The sequence below is a fragment of the Hyla sarda genome, chromosome 2 (assembly GCF_029499605.1).
Source record: "Hyla sarda isolate aHylSar1 chromosome 2, aHylSar1.hap1, whole genome shotgun sequence".
NCBI classification, from domain to species: Eukaryota; Metazoa; Chordata; class Amphibia; order Anura; family Hylidae; genus Hyla; species Hyla sarda.
The window spans coordinates 157,006,666-157,025,065 of record NC_079190.1 but is presented as its reverse complement, the minus strand read 5'-3'; the positions used below and the strand labels follow the sequence as shown (position 1 = coordinate 157,025,065).

General features: G+C 40.0%; 1 protein-coding gene across 2 annotated transcripts in view; it reads left to right on the top strand.

Annotated features, from left to right (window-relative positions):
* UGGT2 (UDP-glucose glycoprotein glucosyltransferase 2) overlaps positions 1–18,400 on the top strand; it is a 409,630-nt gene that overhangs the window by 225,008 nt on the left and 166,222 nt on the right. For both annotated transcript variants that reach the window (XM_056555597.1, XM_056555598.1), the window contains one exon: positions 18,243–18,374. In XM_056555597.1, the coding sequence (XP_056411572.1) occupies positions 18,243–18,374 (132 nt within the window). The remainder of the gene's footprint in view (positions 1–18,242; positions 18,375–18,400) is intronic.

Sequence of the window (18,400 nt, the reverse complement as noted above, 5' to 3'; positions counted from 1 at the left end):
ATGCAGCGACTGCTAGGAGAGCGTATACATGGAATGACTACTATGAAAGCTTATCCATGCAGTGACTGTTATGAGAGTGTATACCTGAAATTACTACTATGTGAGTGTCTACCTGAAATGACTGCTATGAGAGCAAATACCTGACATGACTATTATGGTAGCGTATATGTAAAATGACTATTATGAGAGCGTAGGAATGCCTACTATGAGAGCGTAGGAATGCCTACAATGAGAGCGTATACATTGCGTGACCACTATGAGAGCGTAGAAAGACTACAATGAGAGCCTAGACCTGAAGTGACTACTATGAGACTACTATGAGAGTATAAACATGAAATATACTGCTATGAGTGCGTGTACATTGCGTGCCTACTAACAGAGTGTATAAATGAATTGCTATTATGAGAGCATGTTTTTATTTGTATATTTTTTTTATGAAATGACTATTTTGAAAGCATATGCATTACTACTATGCAAGCTTATTCATGAAATGACTGCTATGAAAGCGTATGACGTGGCAACTATATGGGCGTAATAATGACTAATATGAGAACATTTGCATGAAATGACTATTATGAGAGCATAACAATGACTACTATGAGAGCGTATGCATGAAATGACTATTATGAGAGCATAGGAATGACTATCATGAGCGCGTGTGCATAAACTGACTGCTATGAGAGCATGTACATAAAGTGACCCTACAAGAGCGTAATAATGCCTACTATAAGAGTGTATACATGAATGACTGCTATGAGAGCGTATACATGAAGTGACAACTATGAAAGCGTAAGAATGGCTACTATGAGAGCCTAAGCCTGAAATGACTGCTATGTGAGCAATACATGAAGTAACTACAATGAGAGCAAATACATGAAATAACTACTCTGGAGAGCGTATGCATGACAAGATACATGAAATGATTGTTATGCGCATGTTATACGTGTAGAAACATGAGCATGCTAACCCGTATAACCGTACATGTGTGTTATCATAAAGAAAACATAATGTGCACTACGTATAAAACCCATGAGTGTTAATTGTACTGAATCTAAGCATCATACTGTATAAAACATATGCGTGTCCTACCGTATCAACCAAAACGAGCTTGTCGTACCGTATAGAAACGTGAATATGTCCTACCATAAACCAGATAAGCGTGTTACACTGAATAGAAATATATGCACGTGTCACACTGTACGGAAAAACATGATTGTGTCAAACTGTAGGGAAACCTGTGCGTGTGATACTGTACGGAAACATGAGTTTATCATGCCGCACAACGACAAGAGTGACATACCGTATTGAAAACATGAGCGTGCCATACTGTAAATAAAGTATGAGTGGGACATACTGTAAAGAAAGCATGAGCGTGATATACTGTGAAGAAGCATGAGTGTGACAAACTGTGAAGAAGCATGAGATACTGTGAAGAAGCATGAGCATGACATACTGTGAAGAAGCATGAGCGTGACATATTATGAAGAAGCATGAGCGTTACATACTATAATGACAGCATGAGCGTGACATATTGTAAAGAAAGCATAGGCGTGATATTCTGTGAAAAAAGCATGAGCATGACATACTGTAAAGAAGCATGAGCGTGCTATACTGTAAAGAAAGCATGGGCGTGATATTCTGTGAAAAAAGCATGAGCATGACATACTGTAAAGAAGCATGAGCGTGCTATACTGTAAAGAAAGCATGAGCGTGATATACTGTAAAGAAAGCATGAGCGTGATATACTGTATAGAAAGAATGAGTATGACGTACTGTAAAGAAAGCATGAGCGTGATATACTGTATAGAAAGAATGAGCATGGCGTACTGTAAAGAAATCATGAGCATGACATATTGTAAAGAAAGCATGAGTGTGGCATACAGTAAAGAAAGCATGAGCATGACATATTGTAAAGAAAGCGTGAGTGTGGCATACTGTAAAGAAAGCATGAGCGTGATATTCTGTAAAAAAAAGCATGAGCATGACATACTGTAAAGAAGCGTGAGCGTGCTATACTGTAAAGAAAGCATGAGCGTGCTATACTGTAAAGAAAGCATGAGCGTGATATACTGTAAAGAAAGCATGAGCGTGATATACTGTATAGAAAGAATGAGCATGACGTACTGTAAAGAAAGAATGAGCGTGGCGTACTGTAAAGAAAGCATGAGCATGACATATTGTAGAAAGCATGAGTGTGGCATACTGTAAAGAAAGCGTGAGCGTGGCATACTGTAAAGAAAGCATGAGCGTGGTATACTGTAAGCCAGTATGAACATGGCATGCTAAATAGAAACATAAGCGTGACATACTGTATAGAAAACCAGTGTGTCATACTGTAAAAGGGAACATAAGTATGTAATACTGAATGGAACAGGTTCACATGTCACACCATGTGGAAAACATAAGCATATGATGCTGCACAAAAAAACACTGTATAGAACGCCTAACGCTGCGCCTGGGAGTGCCATACCCTAATCATATGCAGCAAAGGTGGATATAACAGTACGGTACTACAAGTCCCAGCACTCCCATCCCCCCCCCCCCCCTTTTTTTTTTTTCATTATTATTATTCCTATGCATAAATTACTCCTATGCATAAAAGTAACGTTTTAATAACTGACAAGTTGGTATCAACATGAAATAGCTGGGGCCAGATAGAGTGTCTGCAGCGGCGCGATACTGGCCTCAAGCAGTAGATGCTGCCAAGCTGGAATCACATGCAGGGCACGAACAGTACAGCAGCTCCACCATCAAGCCGGGTGCACCGCTGCAGCCCTGCCCCCGCCATCCTAACAAAAATATGATACATCATGATCACTGCACAAGCGTACCACATATCTATACACAGTGGGGATCAAAAGTTTGTGCACCCCAGGTAAAATGTTTTATTAATGTGCATGAAGAAGCCAAGGAAAGATGGAAAAATCTCCAAAAGGCTTCAAATTACAGATTAGACATTCTTATAATATGTCAACAAAAGTTAGATTTTATTTCCATCATTTACACTTTCAAAATAACAGAAAACAAAAAAATGGTGTTTGCAAAAGTTTGGGCACCCTGCAGAGTCAATATCTTGTACTGCCCCATTTTGAGGTATCTTTGCCCATTCTTCCTTACAAAAGTCTTCCAGTTCTTTGAGATTTCTGGGCTGTCTGTCACGCATTGCTCTTTTACAGTCTATCCATAGATTTTCAATTATGTTGAGGTCAGGAGATTGTGAAGGCCATGGCAAAACCTTCAGTTTACACCTCTTGATGTAATCCCCTGTGGATTTCGAGGTTTGTTTAGGATCATTAGCCATTTTTAGAAGCTATCCTCTCTTTAACTTCAGCTTTTTTCACAGATGGCATCAAGTTAGCATCCAAAATTTGCTGAAATTGTATTGAATCCATTTTTCCTTCTACCCTTGAGATGTTCCATGTGCCACTGGCTGCAATACAACCCCAAAGCATGATTGTCTATATGTTCATTTGCAAATTTCAAACGCTGATTTTTGTGGTGAGGACGTAGAAGAGGTTTTCTTCTGATGACTCTTCCATGAAGACCTTATTTGTACAAGTATCTCTTTATAGTGGAATAGTGTACCACAACTCCAGTGTCTGTCAGATCTTTCTGGAGGGATTGTGCAGTCAATCGTGGGTTTTGAATTGTTTTTCTCACAATCCTGCGAGCTGTTCTGTCTGATACTTTTCTTGGTCTTCCAGATCTTGCTTTAACTTCCACTGTTCCTGATGACTGCCATTTCTTAATTGCATTCCGAACAGAGGATATTGACATCTGAAAACGTTTTGCTATCTTCTTATAGCCTTCTCCAGCTTTGTGAGCGTCAACTATTTTCAGTTTCAGATTTCTAGACAACTGCTTAGAAGAGCCCATGGTGCTGATTGTTAGGGCAAGGTCAGATGAGTCTGGGCATTTAAAACCTTTGAGATTGACATCACTTGGTCTTCCCAGATGATGATTGAGAACAATCCATGACACTTGCAGGTCTCAGCTTTGCAAAGGGGGCAGTGCATGCTATAAATTCTGCAGGGTTCCCAAATTTTTGCAGACGCCATTTTTTTGTTTTCTGTTATTTTGAAAGTGTAAATGATGGAAATAAAATTTTACTTTTGTTGACATATTATAAGAATGTCTAATCTGTAATTTGATGCCTTTTGGAGATTTTTCCATCTTTCCTTGGCTTCTTTATGCACATTAATATAAATTTTTACCTGGGGTGCCCAAACTTTTGATCCCCACTGTATGTATATATATATGAAATAATTCGGGGTGCCCCTTCAATGTACAAATACAGGCATGGAACTTTTCTTTATCTAAATGAGTTGTCCAGTATAACAAATGTTATCCCCTACCCGCAGAATGGAGTGTGTCAACCACGTCACACAGCTGTGGCTCACACGCCCCATCCATGCATCTCTATGGCTGGTGATACTCAAGCAACCAGAGATACTCAAACACTGTATCTCTGGCTATCCGATAGAGATACATGGAGGGAGAGTGTGGGCCACTGCTTCGTGTGGTGGTCGACATGCCTCCATTCTTGAGGGGATCCCCCACTATCTGACATTCCTGCTGATAGGGAATAAGTTTTTTGTTAAACTGGATAACCTCTTTATAACTAATTACAAAACCCCTAACATGTTTCATCAGAGGAGTTATATCAGAGGCTATGGGGGGACAGTATTTGATCCACTCAGGACATATGACATGTAAACTCTTCTTAAGTGGCAGGCACTAGCCACATCTTGACCAGTATAACAGTCATGCCCCAAGATCTTTCATCTACAGCTGCAGCTCCATTCCAATAGCGCTAGAGAGCTAAGTAATAAAAGGGGTTAAAAAGAATCCATATATTTATCAAAGGAAATAACCAGTGCCTTGGGAAGAAAAGAGATAAGGGCTTTTCATAGGCTGCTTTATTTGTATGTCAGAAAAACAGTGGAAATCAAGTGCTAATGTACAGACCTGTAAGGATTGTACTAAAAGACTTTTTACTGCTTGTCAAGATAGATTCTATTCTTCAGCCATAGAGCTTTTATAAGTGAACTTTTACAGAGGCTAGAAGCAGGTATTCATTTGTGTCCACAACAGCATAGATGTTAAAAACCCTCTCCTTGCTACAACCATTTTTTTTTTCCTTTCTCCGTCAGTCGGCAGACCACCAGAGAGGTTACATGCTGTTCCCCTTGCACTCACATTGGTTCCTCCATTTTTAAACTATTGCTAGAATGCCAATTTTGTCCAGTGTGCAGTGGTGGTGGGAGTCAGCTTGCCGAGCTTCCCTGCCTCTGTCCTGTGTGCCGCGATATGCCCACTCATTTTATACATATTCAATATTTTTCACTCTTACTTCCTATTTCATTTGTGTCACGCCCCTGTCAAATCAAAACAAAAAAAACCTGTGGTAAAAGTTATAAAATTTGCTGTTTTTTTTTTTTTGTCTAATGTGTTATAATAAAGTCTATGGAAAACCAATCATCAGTACACAAGTTGTTTAAAAACAAAATGTAAGAACGCTTATTTTAAGGATGGTTTTTAATTTTATTTTACTGTATGTGAACATGGCCTAAAGGTTCAGTTTGTAGCCCTGATTATGGTTTGACATTGGCTTTGTTTCCAGTTTTATCTGAGCTTCAAAAAGATCCCATATAAAAATATTGTGCCCCCATTAAAACCTTAACTGAATTTATTCTAGCTTATGCCTAACCCCATTTGAACCCTTTGAGGCTTTAATTACACCAAGCGGCTAACCAATAATTCCACGTTTTCTGTAGCAAGGACATCAGCCCATATGGTTGGTATATTACAGGCTTTGTGGATTCAGGATTCATTTACAAGCTAGACCCTAATTTTCTTCCCAAAGTTATGTTCTCCTTTCATAAGTTTTAGAATATTGTCATCCTTTTCTTCTTTCCCTTCCCTAGTAAGTACTAGGAGTGCAAGTTTAATAACCTTGATGTTAGAGGGGTTGTCCTTTATTATTTTAAGCTCACTAAAGAATAGAGAAACCACAAAAATGCATTTATTTTATTTTCTGCAATAATTAGAGAAAGAGTGTACCATACTTGAAAGCTCAGCTCCTAGATGCATTCACAGGGCTATTTCTGAGACCTACAAAGCCATAAATAAATCTCCAACATCATGGTGACGAAGGGAGGTATGGCGCTCCCTCGAGCTTGCGCGATACCAGGCAGCGCCAGCTGATTTCAGTCCCCCCGAATGCCGCTAATACCCAGCCTAGGTCAGCTGTTAAAGGGGTACTACCGTGGAAAACTTTTTTTTTTTAATCAACTGGTGCCAGAAAGTTAAGCAGATTTGTAAACTACTTCTATTTAAAAATCTTAATCCTTCCAGTACTTTTTATGGGCTATATACTACAGAGGAAATGCTTATCTTTTTAGATTTCTCTGATGTCATGACCACAGTGCTTTCTACTGACCTCTGCTGTCCATTTTAAGAACTGCCCAGAACAGGAGAAAATCCTCATAGCAAACATATGCTGCTCCTGACAGTACCTAAAATAGACAGCAGAGGTCAGCAGAGAGCACTGCAGTCATGACATCGGAGAAATCTAAAAAGATAAGCATTTCCTCTGTAATATATAGCCCCTAAAAAGTACTGGAAGGATTAAGATTTTTAAATAGAAGTCATTTACAAATCTGTTTAACTTTCTGGCACCAGTTGATTTAAAAAAAAAGTTTTCCACGGTAGTACCCCTTTAACCCCTTAACCACGCAGGACGTATATTTACGTCCTGCGCCGGCTCCCGCGATATGAAGCGGGATCGTGCCGCGATCCTGCATCATATCGCGTCGGTCCCGGCGCTCATCAACGGCCGGGACCCGCGGCTAATACCACACATCGCCGATCGCGGCGATGTGCGGTATTAACCCTTTAGAAGCGGCGGTCAAAGCTGACCGCCGCTTCTAAAGTGAAACTGAAAGTGACCCGGCTGCCCAGTCGGGCTGTTCGGGACCGCCGCGGTGAAACTGCGGAGTCCTGAACAGCCGACCGGACACCGGGAGGGCTCTTACCTGCCTCCTTGGTGTCCGATCGACGAATGACTGCTCCGTGCCTGAGATCCAGGCAGGAGCAGTCAAGCGCCGATAATGCTGATCACAGGCGTGTTAATACACGCCAGTGATCAGCATAGGAGATCAGTGTGTGCAGTGTTATAGGTCCCTATGGGACCTATAACACTGCAAAAAAAAAATGTAAAAAAAAAGTGTTAATAAAGGTCATTTAACCCCTTCCCTAATAAAAGTTTGAATCACCCCCCTTTTCCCATAAAAAAAATAAAACCGTGTAAAAAAAAATAAAATAAATAAACATGTGGTATCGCCGCGTGCGTAAATGTCCGAACTATAAAAATATATCATTAATTAAACCGCACGGTCAATGGCGTACGCGCAAAAAAATTCCAAAGTCCAAAAAAGCGTATTTTGGTCACTTTTTATACCATACAAAAAATGAATAAAAAGTAATCAAAAAGTCTGATCAAAACTAAAATCATACCGATAAAAACTTCAGATCACGGCGCAAAAAATGAGTCCTCATACCGCCCTGTACATAGTTACATAGTTACATAGTTAGTACGGTCGAAAAAAGACATATGCCCATCAAGTTCAACCAGGGAATTAAGGGGTAGGGGTGTGGCGCGATATTGGGGAAGGGATGGGATTTTATATTTCTTCAAAAGCATTAATGTTATTTTGTTCCAGGAATGTATCTAATCCTGTTTTAAAGCTGTTAATTGTTCCTGCTGTGACCAGTTCCTGAGGTAGACCGTTCCATAAATTCACAGTCCTCACGGTAAAGAAGGCGTGTCGCCCCTTGAGACTAAACTTTTTCTTCTCCAGACGGAGGGAGTGCCCCCTCGTCCTTTGGGGGGGGGGGTTAACCTGGAACAGTTTTTCTCCATATTTTTTGTATGGGCCATTAATATACTTATATACGTTTATCATATCCCCCCTTAAACGTCTCTTCTCAAGACTAAACAATTGTAACTCCTTTAATCGCTCTTCATAGCTAAGATGTTCCATGCCCCATATTAGTTTAGTCGCACGTCTCTGCACCCTTTCCAGCTCTGCAGTGTCCCTTTTATGGACAGGTGCCCAAAACTGAACAGCATATTCCAGGTGAGGCCGTACCAATGCTTTATAAAGGGGGAGTATTATGTCCCTGTCCCTTGAGTCCATGCCTCTTTTGATACATGACAATATCCTGCTGGCTTTGGAAGCAGCAGCCTGACATCGCATGCTATTCTGTAGTCTGTGATCTACAAGTACACCCAGATCCTTCTCTACCAGTGACTCTGCCAGTTTAATCCCCCCTAAGACATATGACGCATGCAGGTTATTAGTACCCAGATGCATAACTTTACATTTATCCACCTTGAACCTCATTTGCCAAGTGGATGTCCAGACACTTAGTCTATCCAAGTCATCTTGTAACTTATGCACATCCTCTATAGACTGTACCGTGCTACAAAGCTTGGTGTCATCTGCAAAGATAGAAACAGAGCTGTTAATACCATCCTCTATATCATTGATAAATAAATTAAACAACAGCGGGCCCAGTACTGAACCTTGGGGTACACCACTAATTACCGGGGACCAATCAGAGTACGAATCATTGACCACCACTCTCTGGGTACGATCCATGAGCCAGTGTTCAATCCAGTTACAAACTAAAATTTCCAAACCCAAAGACCTTAACTTACCTGTCAGACGTCTATGAGGGACAGTATCAAATGCTTTAGCAAAATCCAGAAACACTATATCCACAGCCATTCCTCTGTCAAGGCTTCTACTCACCTCTTCATAAAAGCAAATTAGATTGGTTTGACAACTTCTATCCTTAGTAAACCCATGCTGGCTATCACTTATAATACAATTATCCCCTATGTATTCCTGTATGTAATCCCTTATAAGTCCTTCAAACAATTTACCCACAATGCACGTTAAACTTACCGGTCTATAGTTTCCTGGGGAAGACCTAGAGCCCTTTTTGAAGATGGAAAAATAAAAAAGTTATAGGGGTCAGAAGATGACATTTTTAAACGTATACATTTTCCTGCATGTAGTTATGATTTTTTCCAGAAGTGCGACAAAATCAAACCTATATAAGTAGGGTATCATTTTAACCGTATGGACCTACAGAATAATGATAAGGTGTAATTTTTACCGAAATATGCACTGCGTAGAAACGGAAGCCCCCAAAAGTTACAAAATGGCGGGTTTTTTTTTTCCGATTTTGTCGTACAATGATTTTTTTTTCCGTTTCGCCGTGCATTTTTGGGTAAAATGACTAATGTCACTACAAAGTAGAATTGGCGACGCAAAAAAATAAGCCATAATATGGATTTTTAGGTGGAAAATTGAAAGGGTTATGATTTTTAAAAGGTAAGGAGGAAAAAACGAAAGTGCAAAAACGGAAAAACCCTGAGTCCTTAAGGGGTTAAGGACCGGGGTTTTTTCCGTTTTTGCATTTTCGTTTTTTGCTCCTTGCCTTCAAAAAATCATAACTCTTTCAATTTTGCACCTAAAAATCCATATGATGGCTTATTTTTTGCGCCACCAATTCTACTTTGTAATGACTTCAGTTATTTTGCCCAAAAATCTACGGTGAAACGGGAAAAAAAATCATTTTGCGACAAAATTGAAAAAAAAAACGCTGTTTTGTAACTTTTGGGGGCTTCCGTTTCTACGTAGTACATTTTTCGGTAAAAACGACACCTTATCTTTATTCTGTAGGTCCATACGATTAAAATGATACCCTACTTATATAGGTTTGATTTTATCGGACTTCTGGAAAAAATCATAACTACATGCAGGAAAATTAATACGTTTAAAATTGTCATCTTCTGACCCCTATAACTTTATTTTTCCGTGTATGGGGCGGTATGAGGGCTCATTTTTTGCGCAGTGATCTGAAGTTTTTAACAGTATAATTTTTGCATTGATAGGACTTATTGATCGCTTTTTATTCATTTTTAAATGATATAAAAAGTGACCAAAAATGCACTATTTTGGACTTTGGAATTTTTTTGCGCGCACGCCATTGACCGAGCGGTTTAATTAATGATATATTTTTATAATTCGGACATTTCCCCACGCGGTGATACCACATATGTTTATTTTTATTTTTATTTACACTGTGTTTTTTTTTATTGGAAAAGGGGGGTGATTCAAACTTTTAAAAGGGGAGGAGTTAAATGATCTTTATTCACTTTTTTTTCACTTTTTTTTTTGCAGTGTTATAGGTCCCATAGGGACCTATAACACTGCACACACTGATCTTCATCATTGATCACTGGTTTCTCATAAGAAACCAGTGATCAACGATTCTGCCGCATGACTGCTCATGCCTGGATCTCAGGCACTGAGCAGTCATTCGGCGATCGGACAGCAAGGAGGCAGGTAGGGGCCCTCCCACTGTCCTGTCAGCTGTTCGGGATGCCGCGATTAGCCGCGGCTATCCCGAACAGCCCGACTGAGCTAGCCGGCAACTTTCACTTTCGCTTTTAGCGCGCGGCTAAAGGGTTAATAGCGCGCGGCGCTGCTCGCTATTAGAGGCGGGTCCCGGCTTCACTATGATGCCGGGCCCGCCGTGATATGCGTTATATCAGGAGAGCAGGACCAAGGACGTACCGGTACGTCCTTGGTCCTTAAGGGGTTAACCCTTTAGATCACCACTGTCAAAGATGACCATGATGTCTAAAGGGACTTTTAAAAGGGTTCCTATCCCCCTCTCAGGGGTACGAGGGGGAGTTGGGGCATCAGACAGAGGGCTTACCTATCCTTCCGCTCCTGCCCAGGATCTCTAATTGATAGAGCCTGCCTGGAGAAGGCTCTTCCAATTTAGCACAGGTCACACAGATAAATGCAGTTCTGTAGAATTGCATTGATCTGTATGATGAATCTAATTAATTCTCATAAAAGTCCCCTAAGGTGATGAATAAAGTCTGAAGAAAAAAAAATGTAATAAAGGTTTAACACACATACATTAACTTATTCCATATTACAATTTTAACCCCTTAAGGACCTAGATAATTAAGCCGTATGCCCCTTAAAGATCAAGCCTGTTTTTTCAAATCGGGCCAGTATGACTTTATTAGAGAATAACTCTGCTAATGTTTTGGCAATCACAACAAATTTTTTTTTTTGTCACAAGTTGTACTTCATGTACGTAGCAAAAGTAAGCCGATATTTGTGGTTTTTTTGTTTTTGTTTTTTACAATGCAAAAAATCATGAATTAAAAAAAAAATTCTTTAACACTAATAGGTTGCATATATTTAGACCTACTGAGCAAATGGTTTATAAAACTTATACATTCAGATGTCTACTTTATTTTGACAGCATTTGTTTTTTGTGTCTTAAATTAACATTTTAAATGAATTAGAAGCCTAACAATTTTACTTAAAATTTTGAAAAGTTTGGAAATTTGAAAAGTACATCTGTCTTGGGAACTGTCCAGAGCAGGTGCAAAGCCCCATAGCAAAACTATCCTTCTCTTGGACGGAGGTGTCAGCAGAGAGCACTGTGATCAGATAGAAAATAAATTCAAAAACAGAAGAACTTCCTGTGGAGCATACAGCAGCTAAGTACTGGAAGGATTAAGATTTTTAAATAGAAGTAATATACAAATCTGTTTAACTTTCTGGCACCAGTTGATAAAAAAAAATAAAAAATTCACCGGAGTACCCCTTTAAGACCATATTTTTTTTAGCATGAATTATTACAAAGTCTGTGTACAAATTGAAATTAGCTTTTTTTTCACGAATACATAATTTGAGTCCTATTTTGTACATTGCTTCTTATATTGAAAGAAATGCACCCACTATTTTCCAGTGTTCGGAAATACCACGCTTTGGCAGTATTTGGTTCCTTTGCCACGTGGCGGGATCCAGAAGCACTTCATGCCTGCAAAGGTTTTAGCTGCCAGAACTATACAGAACCCCCACTAGTGACCCAATTTTGAAAACTACACCCCCTAAAGTACTCACCTAAACCAAAAGTCATTTTTGTGTTGCTAGAATGGTTACAAAATCTGTGGAAAAAATATAAATTTTTTTTTTTTTTTTTCCACAAATGCATCATTTGTGGGACATATTTTTTGTACATTGTGTCTGAAAAGGAGGAAATGCGCCCCCTATTTTATAACGCTGTTTGTCCCACGTTCGTCTAATACCACCATATTTTGTTGCTTTGCAACATGGTGGGACCCAGTAGGAAAGGAACACTATTTGGACCGATATTATTATAAAAATTCAAGGTCCCACTCAATGCCTGCAAAGGATTGATCAAAGAAAGACTTCAAGGGAACCCGGCTCCACGGCGCTGAACGACCACAACAGGTGAACGATAAAAGGGAGTTTATTTGACCAGAATGTAACACGTTTCACTGCGCATGCGCAGCTTCATCAGGCATGATAGGTGGAGAATACAACCGACTTAAATAGGTAAAGAACATTAACCCATTGATTAACAGAACATAGGAAGGCAGCCACCCCCTGTATTTTTTCAACTATAGATCCATACTGCGAGTCGCCGGGCGCCGCCACGGAGGGTAAGAACCATGGCAAGTCTCAGCATGTGACCTTACAAAAGATGCACAAAGACACATATTGCAATAGACATAAAAAAAAAATAGTGTTAAGCTAATAATGAGCCGTGCTGCGGGTTGCCGGGGGAGATGGCAATTGTAACGAAGCACCCGACACACCGCAGCACTCGGCTCACATAGAGAGTAGCATATAACTATATGTACAATGAAATATTACATTCAATAAAAGAAAAAAATATATATAAAAAATGTTGCATGTAAAAAGATACTAATAACGTACAATTAAAAAACATGTATATCTCTTGCAAAGAGTAGCAATACATTATATATTAAAGAGAACAAAAAGTTAGTTATTGAACATTTTCTATTGATTCATTAAGTCCCTGAGGGATTAAAGTTGCCAATTTAAAAATCCACGGTTTATACATTTTTGATAATGGTTAGGGGTGGTTATTGGAATGGTTTCTAAGATAGTAAGTTGTAGATCATTAACATTATTATTATGTATTGTGGAAAAATTACAAGATATACTATGTAATAAGAAATTATTTTTTTATGTTGGACCTATGTTTACACATACGTGATCGCACAGTTTGAATTGTGCGACCGACATACTGTAACTGGCAACTGCAGTTCAAAAGATATATAGCATACTGTGTATCAAAACTCACGTTATATTCAATAGGAAATGTTCGATTAGTTTGGTTAGACTGAAATTTATATTTAGGAATACCAATCATGGAGCAACATAAACAACGTGATCTCTTGCAGGGAAAGCAGCCCAATAATGTTTTGAAAGAAGTTGGAATTTCACTATTATTATTTTTCAATCTATTTGAGCTATCATACTTTGCAAATTTCTAGACCTTCGAAATGTCACACCTGGATTAGAAGGTATAACATTTTTTAAAATGGGGTCACCACATAGGATAGGCCAATTACGTTGCAGAATATTTTAAATTTCACTAGCCCGACAGTTATAATTAGTAATAAAATTGTAGTTGAATTTGTTTTGTTTAATTGTTGTAATTGTGTTTGTGTGAGGAGTAACTAGTTCTACCTGTTTCTTGTCCTTTACCTTTTGATATGCTTTCTTCAACAGTTTTTGAGGATATCCCCTGGCTGAGAAGCGGTCCCTAAGGACAGCAGACTGCTGGTAGAAATCAATGTCCAAAGTACAATTTTTTCGTATTCTCAAATACTGCCCATAGGGAACGCTCCTCAGCCAGACGGGATAATGGGCACTCTCATACTGCAGAAAACTATTCACATCTACAGACTTGAAATAAGTCCTGGTGGAAATACCACCTGCCACTTTTGAATGACGTCCTCAGCAAAATTCAGTGAGAATTGTAATCCCCAAACATTGGAATTTAAAGATTCAACAAACTCCAATGCTTGTGCATGGGTCCCAGTCCAAATAAAAAATAAATCATCAATAAATCTACGGAAAAACATATATATATATATATATATATATATATATATATATATTTTTTTTTTTTTTTTCTTTTTCTTTTATTGAATGTAACATTTCATTGTACATGTAGTTATATGCTACTCTCTATGTGAGCCGAGTGCTGCGGTGTGTCGGGTGCTTCGTTACAATTGCCATCTCCCCCGGCAACCCGCAGCATGGCTCATTATTAGTTTAACACTATTTTTTTTATGTCTATTGCAATATGTGTCTTTGTGCATCTTTTCTAAGGTCACATGCTGCGACTTGCCGTGGTTCTTACCCTCCGTGGCAGCCCCCGGCGACTCGCAGTATGGATCTATAGTTGAAAAAATACAGGGGGTGGTTACCTTCCTATGTTCTGTTAATCAATGGGTTAATGTTCTTTACCTATTTAAGTCGGTTGTATTCTCCACCTGTCATGCCTGATGAAGCTGCGCATGCGCAGCGAAATGCGTTGCATTCTGGTCAAATAAACTCCCTTTTATGGTTCACCTGTTGTGGTCGTTCAGCGCCATGGAGCCGGGTTCCCTTGAAGTCTTTCTTTGATATTGCCATATATCTACCGGAGGGCAGCAGTCGACCTAGGATTATTCTATGCTTATACCATTGTTGTGTATGAAGTTGCACAACCACCCAGGGTGAGCATTTTATTGATATTCTTATCTCACCACGGGATTGTAACGTTACTACTCTATGGAGCGCCTGTCTCTTCTATTTGCAAAGGATTGAAGCTGGCTGAACTATACTGAACCCCCACAAGTGATCCCTTTTTACAAACCACACCCCGTAAAGCAGTGGTTCTCAACCTTTTTCGTGACTGTACCCCCAAATGGTGAAAGAGTGTCCGCGGGTACCCCTCGCGCGTAATCTGATAATGGCAAAAGGGGATCAGAAGGAGGGGAGAATAATGGCACAATGGGATTAAGATGGAGGGGAGGATAAGGATTACCCCCCCCCCTCCATATTAATCCCCTTGTGCCATTATTCCCCCCCTCCCTCTGAGCCCTTTTGCCATTATCCCACCCCTCCATCTTAGTCCCCTTTTCCAATTATCCTTCCCCCCCCCCTCCATCTTAATCCCCTTGTGCTATTATTCCCCCCTCCGATCCCCCTGGGCCAATATATGAGATGCATACAATAACACAACACCCTCCCATACTGCGGTGTTACACTTAGTTTTACATGCTTACCAGGCCTGTGTCTATCCCGCCGGGAGGGTAGCAGTGACGGGTGAAGTCCTTTTGCGCTGTGCTGACACCTCCCCGCAATCTCCGGGACATCACACGTCAGACCCGGCAGCCACTGCAGCTCACTTAAAGCGGCCGCAGCTGTATGATATAGTGCTCTGCGCTGACAAATACTGGCCAATGCTTGGCCGGTATTTGTCAGGGAATTGACGTAACCCTGCATAACCCTTGGCGTAACCCTAGGGGTATATGTACCCCTGTTTGAGAACCCCTGCCGTAAAGTATTCACTTGGGTTAGTAGTGCGTTCTTTGAGGCCTTTTTGTGTTGATGGTATTAGCATAAGGCAGTGTAAAATATTTAAATTAGTTTTTTTCAAATATGCATCATTTGTGGAATACATTTTTTTAAAATAGCTTCTGAAATTATTTTAAATGCACCCCGATTTTTATTAAGCTGCTTGTCCCATGTTAGGAAGTACCCCAACTTAGGCCATATTTGGTTGCTTGGCCACATGGTGGGACCCAAAAGGAGAGGAGTGCCATTTGGCTTTCAGGATATCATTATAAAAATTATAGGCCACACTTCATGATTGCAAAGCACTCTAAAGTATTAACCTAGGGGAGTACTGAATATGTTGAGCCCTTATTGTGTGTCTGGAATTGTTTCAAAGTCAGTGGAAAAAATTTTACATTTGCTTTTTTTCATAAATGCTTTATTTGTGGGTCATATTTTTGGTACATCGTTTCTGAAATGGAGGAAATGCTCCCAATATTTTTTACGATGTTCGTCCTGGGCTGAGCAGTACCCCAACTTAGGCCATATTTGGTTGCCTGACTGCTTGGTAGGGTTGGCTTTCAGGACATCATTATGTGAATTATAGACCCCACTACGTGCCTGCAAAGGATCGGAGCTGGCAGAACGATACCGCACTCCCACAAGTGGACCTCAAATATTTTTGTTTCAGAAAGAAATACGTACTAGCTGCATAATGGACCTCTATGATTGGTCTTAGCAGTGGTCGGCTAGCAGTGGCTTGCAGCTGTCTATGACAGTTGCGGTTCCTGATGGCTATATCCTCCATTATGTTGTGGGAATAAGCACCCGCTCATGACGCATTTAAAAAAAAAAATAATAATAATTATGAAAAAACTGATTTAATTTGGTGTTTCAGTCCCCATCTATACTGCACTTCTGCAGTGTGTGTTAGAGGTGTCCGCTGGCATCATGTCAAAAGAGGATGCCAATGTATACTGTAGCAGTCTCATTAGTTTTGGTGGCCCAAACTGAATCACCTAGTGACTGTTAGGGCTGCTTTCCACTAGTATATGCTAAGTTGGCGGGACACTGAAATTAATGAGGCTGCTACAGTATACGTCAGCATCACTTTTTTGACGTGAAACTGTCGGATAAGTATCCCGTCTGGCAGTATGAGCGGTACCTTTGTCTAAAAAAATATTAATAATTGTCACACGGAGTGCATCCTCAGCGTATTTCGCACTGCCGATGCCCCGATGGCAGTCACAAGAGCGAGCTCACTGCTGAGGCTGGGTAGGTCAGCGTGTCAGCTTGTAACTGCCAGCAGGAAATCTGCTGCTATGTGCAGATACATAGCTGCCCAGCCGCAGCAGGGAGCTCACTCTTGTGACTGCCATCGGCACATGCGCAGCATGCACTCCTTGTGACAATTTTTTTTTTTTTTTTAGAAAGGACCTCGTTTATACTGCATTTCTGCAATATATTAGAGGTATCTGTCAGCATACCTGTAATATATTGTGTGACAATGTGTGACCCTGCACTTTTATTTTATTTTTTTATTATTTTTATTTACTTATTCATTTATTTATTTATATATTAAATGTATTTTTACTTTTTATTTTGTATTTTTTTTTTTACACTTTTTTTTTTTTTTAATGCTTTGCAATACTGGTTTTACACTGGCAGACAGCATATTGCTTGCATTTACCTGAGGAAAACCTGGGGGCCTATGAAAGACTCCCGGCTGCCTGGGTAAGCAGCAGCACCCCGCAATCATTGTGGGGTGCTGCTGGAGAGAGACAGAGGGACCCCCTCCCTCTTTCAAACTCTTTACAGCTCACAGACTCTTCCGACCGCTGCTGTAAGGGTTAATTTTCATAAACTTCAGTCAGATTTGCATCTAATGAACCATTAAATGGGTTTTGGATATAGTCTACTTCAAACTGTGCATTGAAAAGGTACAACCACTAACTGCTTCAAAATATGCTCCCAATACACACAACAAAACCAGTGTACATCCAGTGATAAATCCCCTGACTTGTATTTTTCAAACCTATAATACAAAGCATGCTGTAGAATTAATCACTTTGTAACCTTTAGAATGACTCAGAGTCCGAGACCAAAATGTTTATTTGTGTAAGATTAAGGGTAGGTTCACACATAACGGATCCGCAGTGTATTTTACACTGCAGATCCGCCGATGACCCGACCCTAAATTGTGCCTCCAGCTTTCAAGGCGCCCCCCCATGCAGCAGCAATGCGCCGCTCCGAGCAGCCACACAGGGACATGCATGTAATCGCGTACATGCGCAGTGTACATAGACATCGCGCCCGCTCACCGATGTCTGTGAGTACACTGTGAGTATGCTCGGTGACTCGCAGGCCCTTGTGGCTGCTTGTAGCGGCACATTGCTGCACAATTTAGGGTCGGGTCATTGGCGGATCCGCAGCGTAAAATACGCTGTGGATCCGTTCCGTGTGACCCTACCTTAACCCAAATAAATGATTTTAATAAAGTAAAATCCATCTGATGTCTCCTTTTGAGGTAATGCCAGTAAAGATATATTTTTTATACCTTACAACAAATAGTTGGAGTTGTATTTTGCCTTATGTTGCCTTTATATATTACTAATTTTACCATTTTTTTTGATAGCAAAAGAAATATGAATTATTTTTAATAAATGTGAAGTTTGAGATCCCGACCAATCAAATCTTTAGATATATATTTTCATGACTTGTCAAAAGTAATACATTTTTTTGTTTCACTAGGAAATGGATGATGATGCGTTTGAAAAGAAGTATAATACCATGGGATTAGACATACTTCGTGCTCAGGAATTGTACTGTCGGGAAGTTCTCAAACTATTGCCTGGGCAGATGGCTGTGATCAGTAATGGAAGGGTAAGCTTAATTTAAGTGTACTTGTT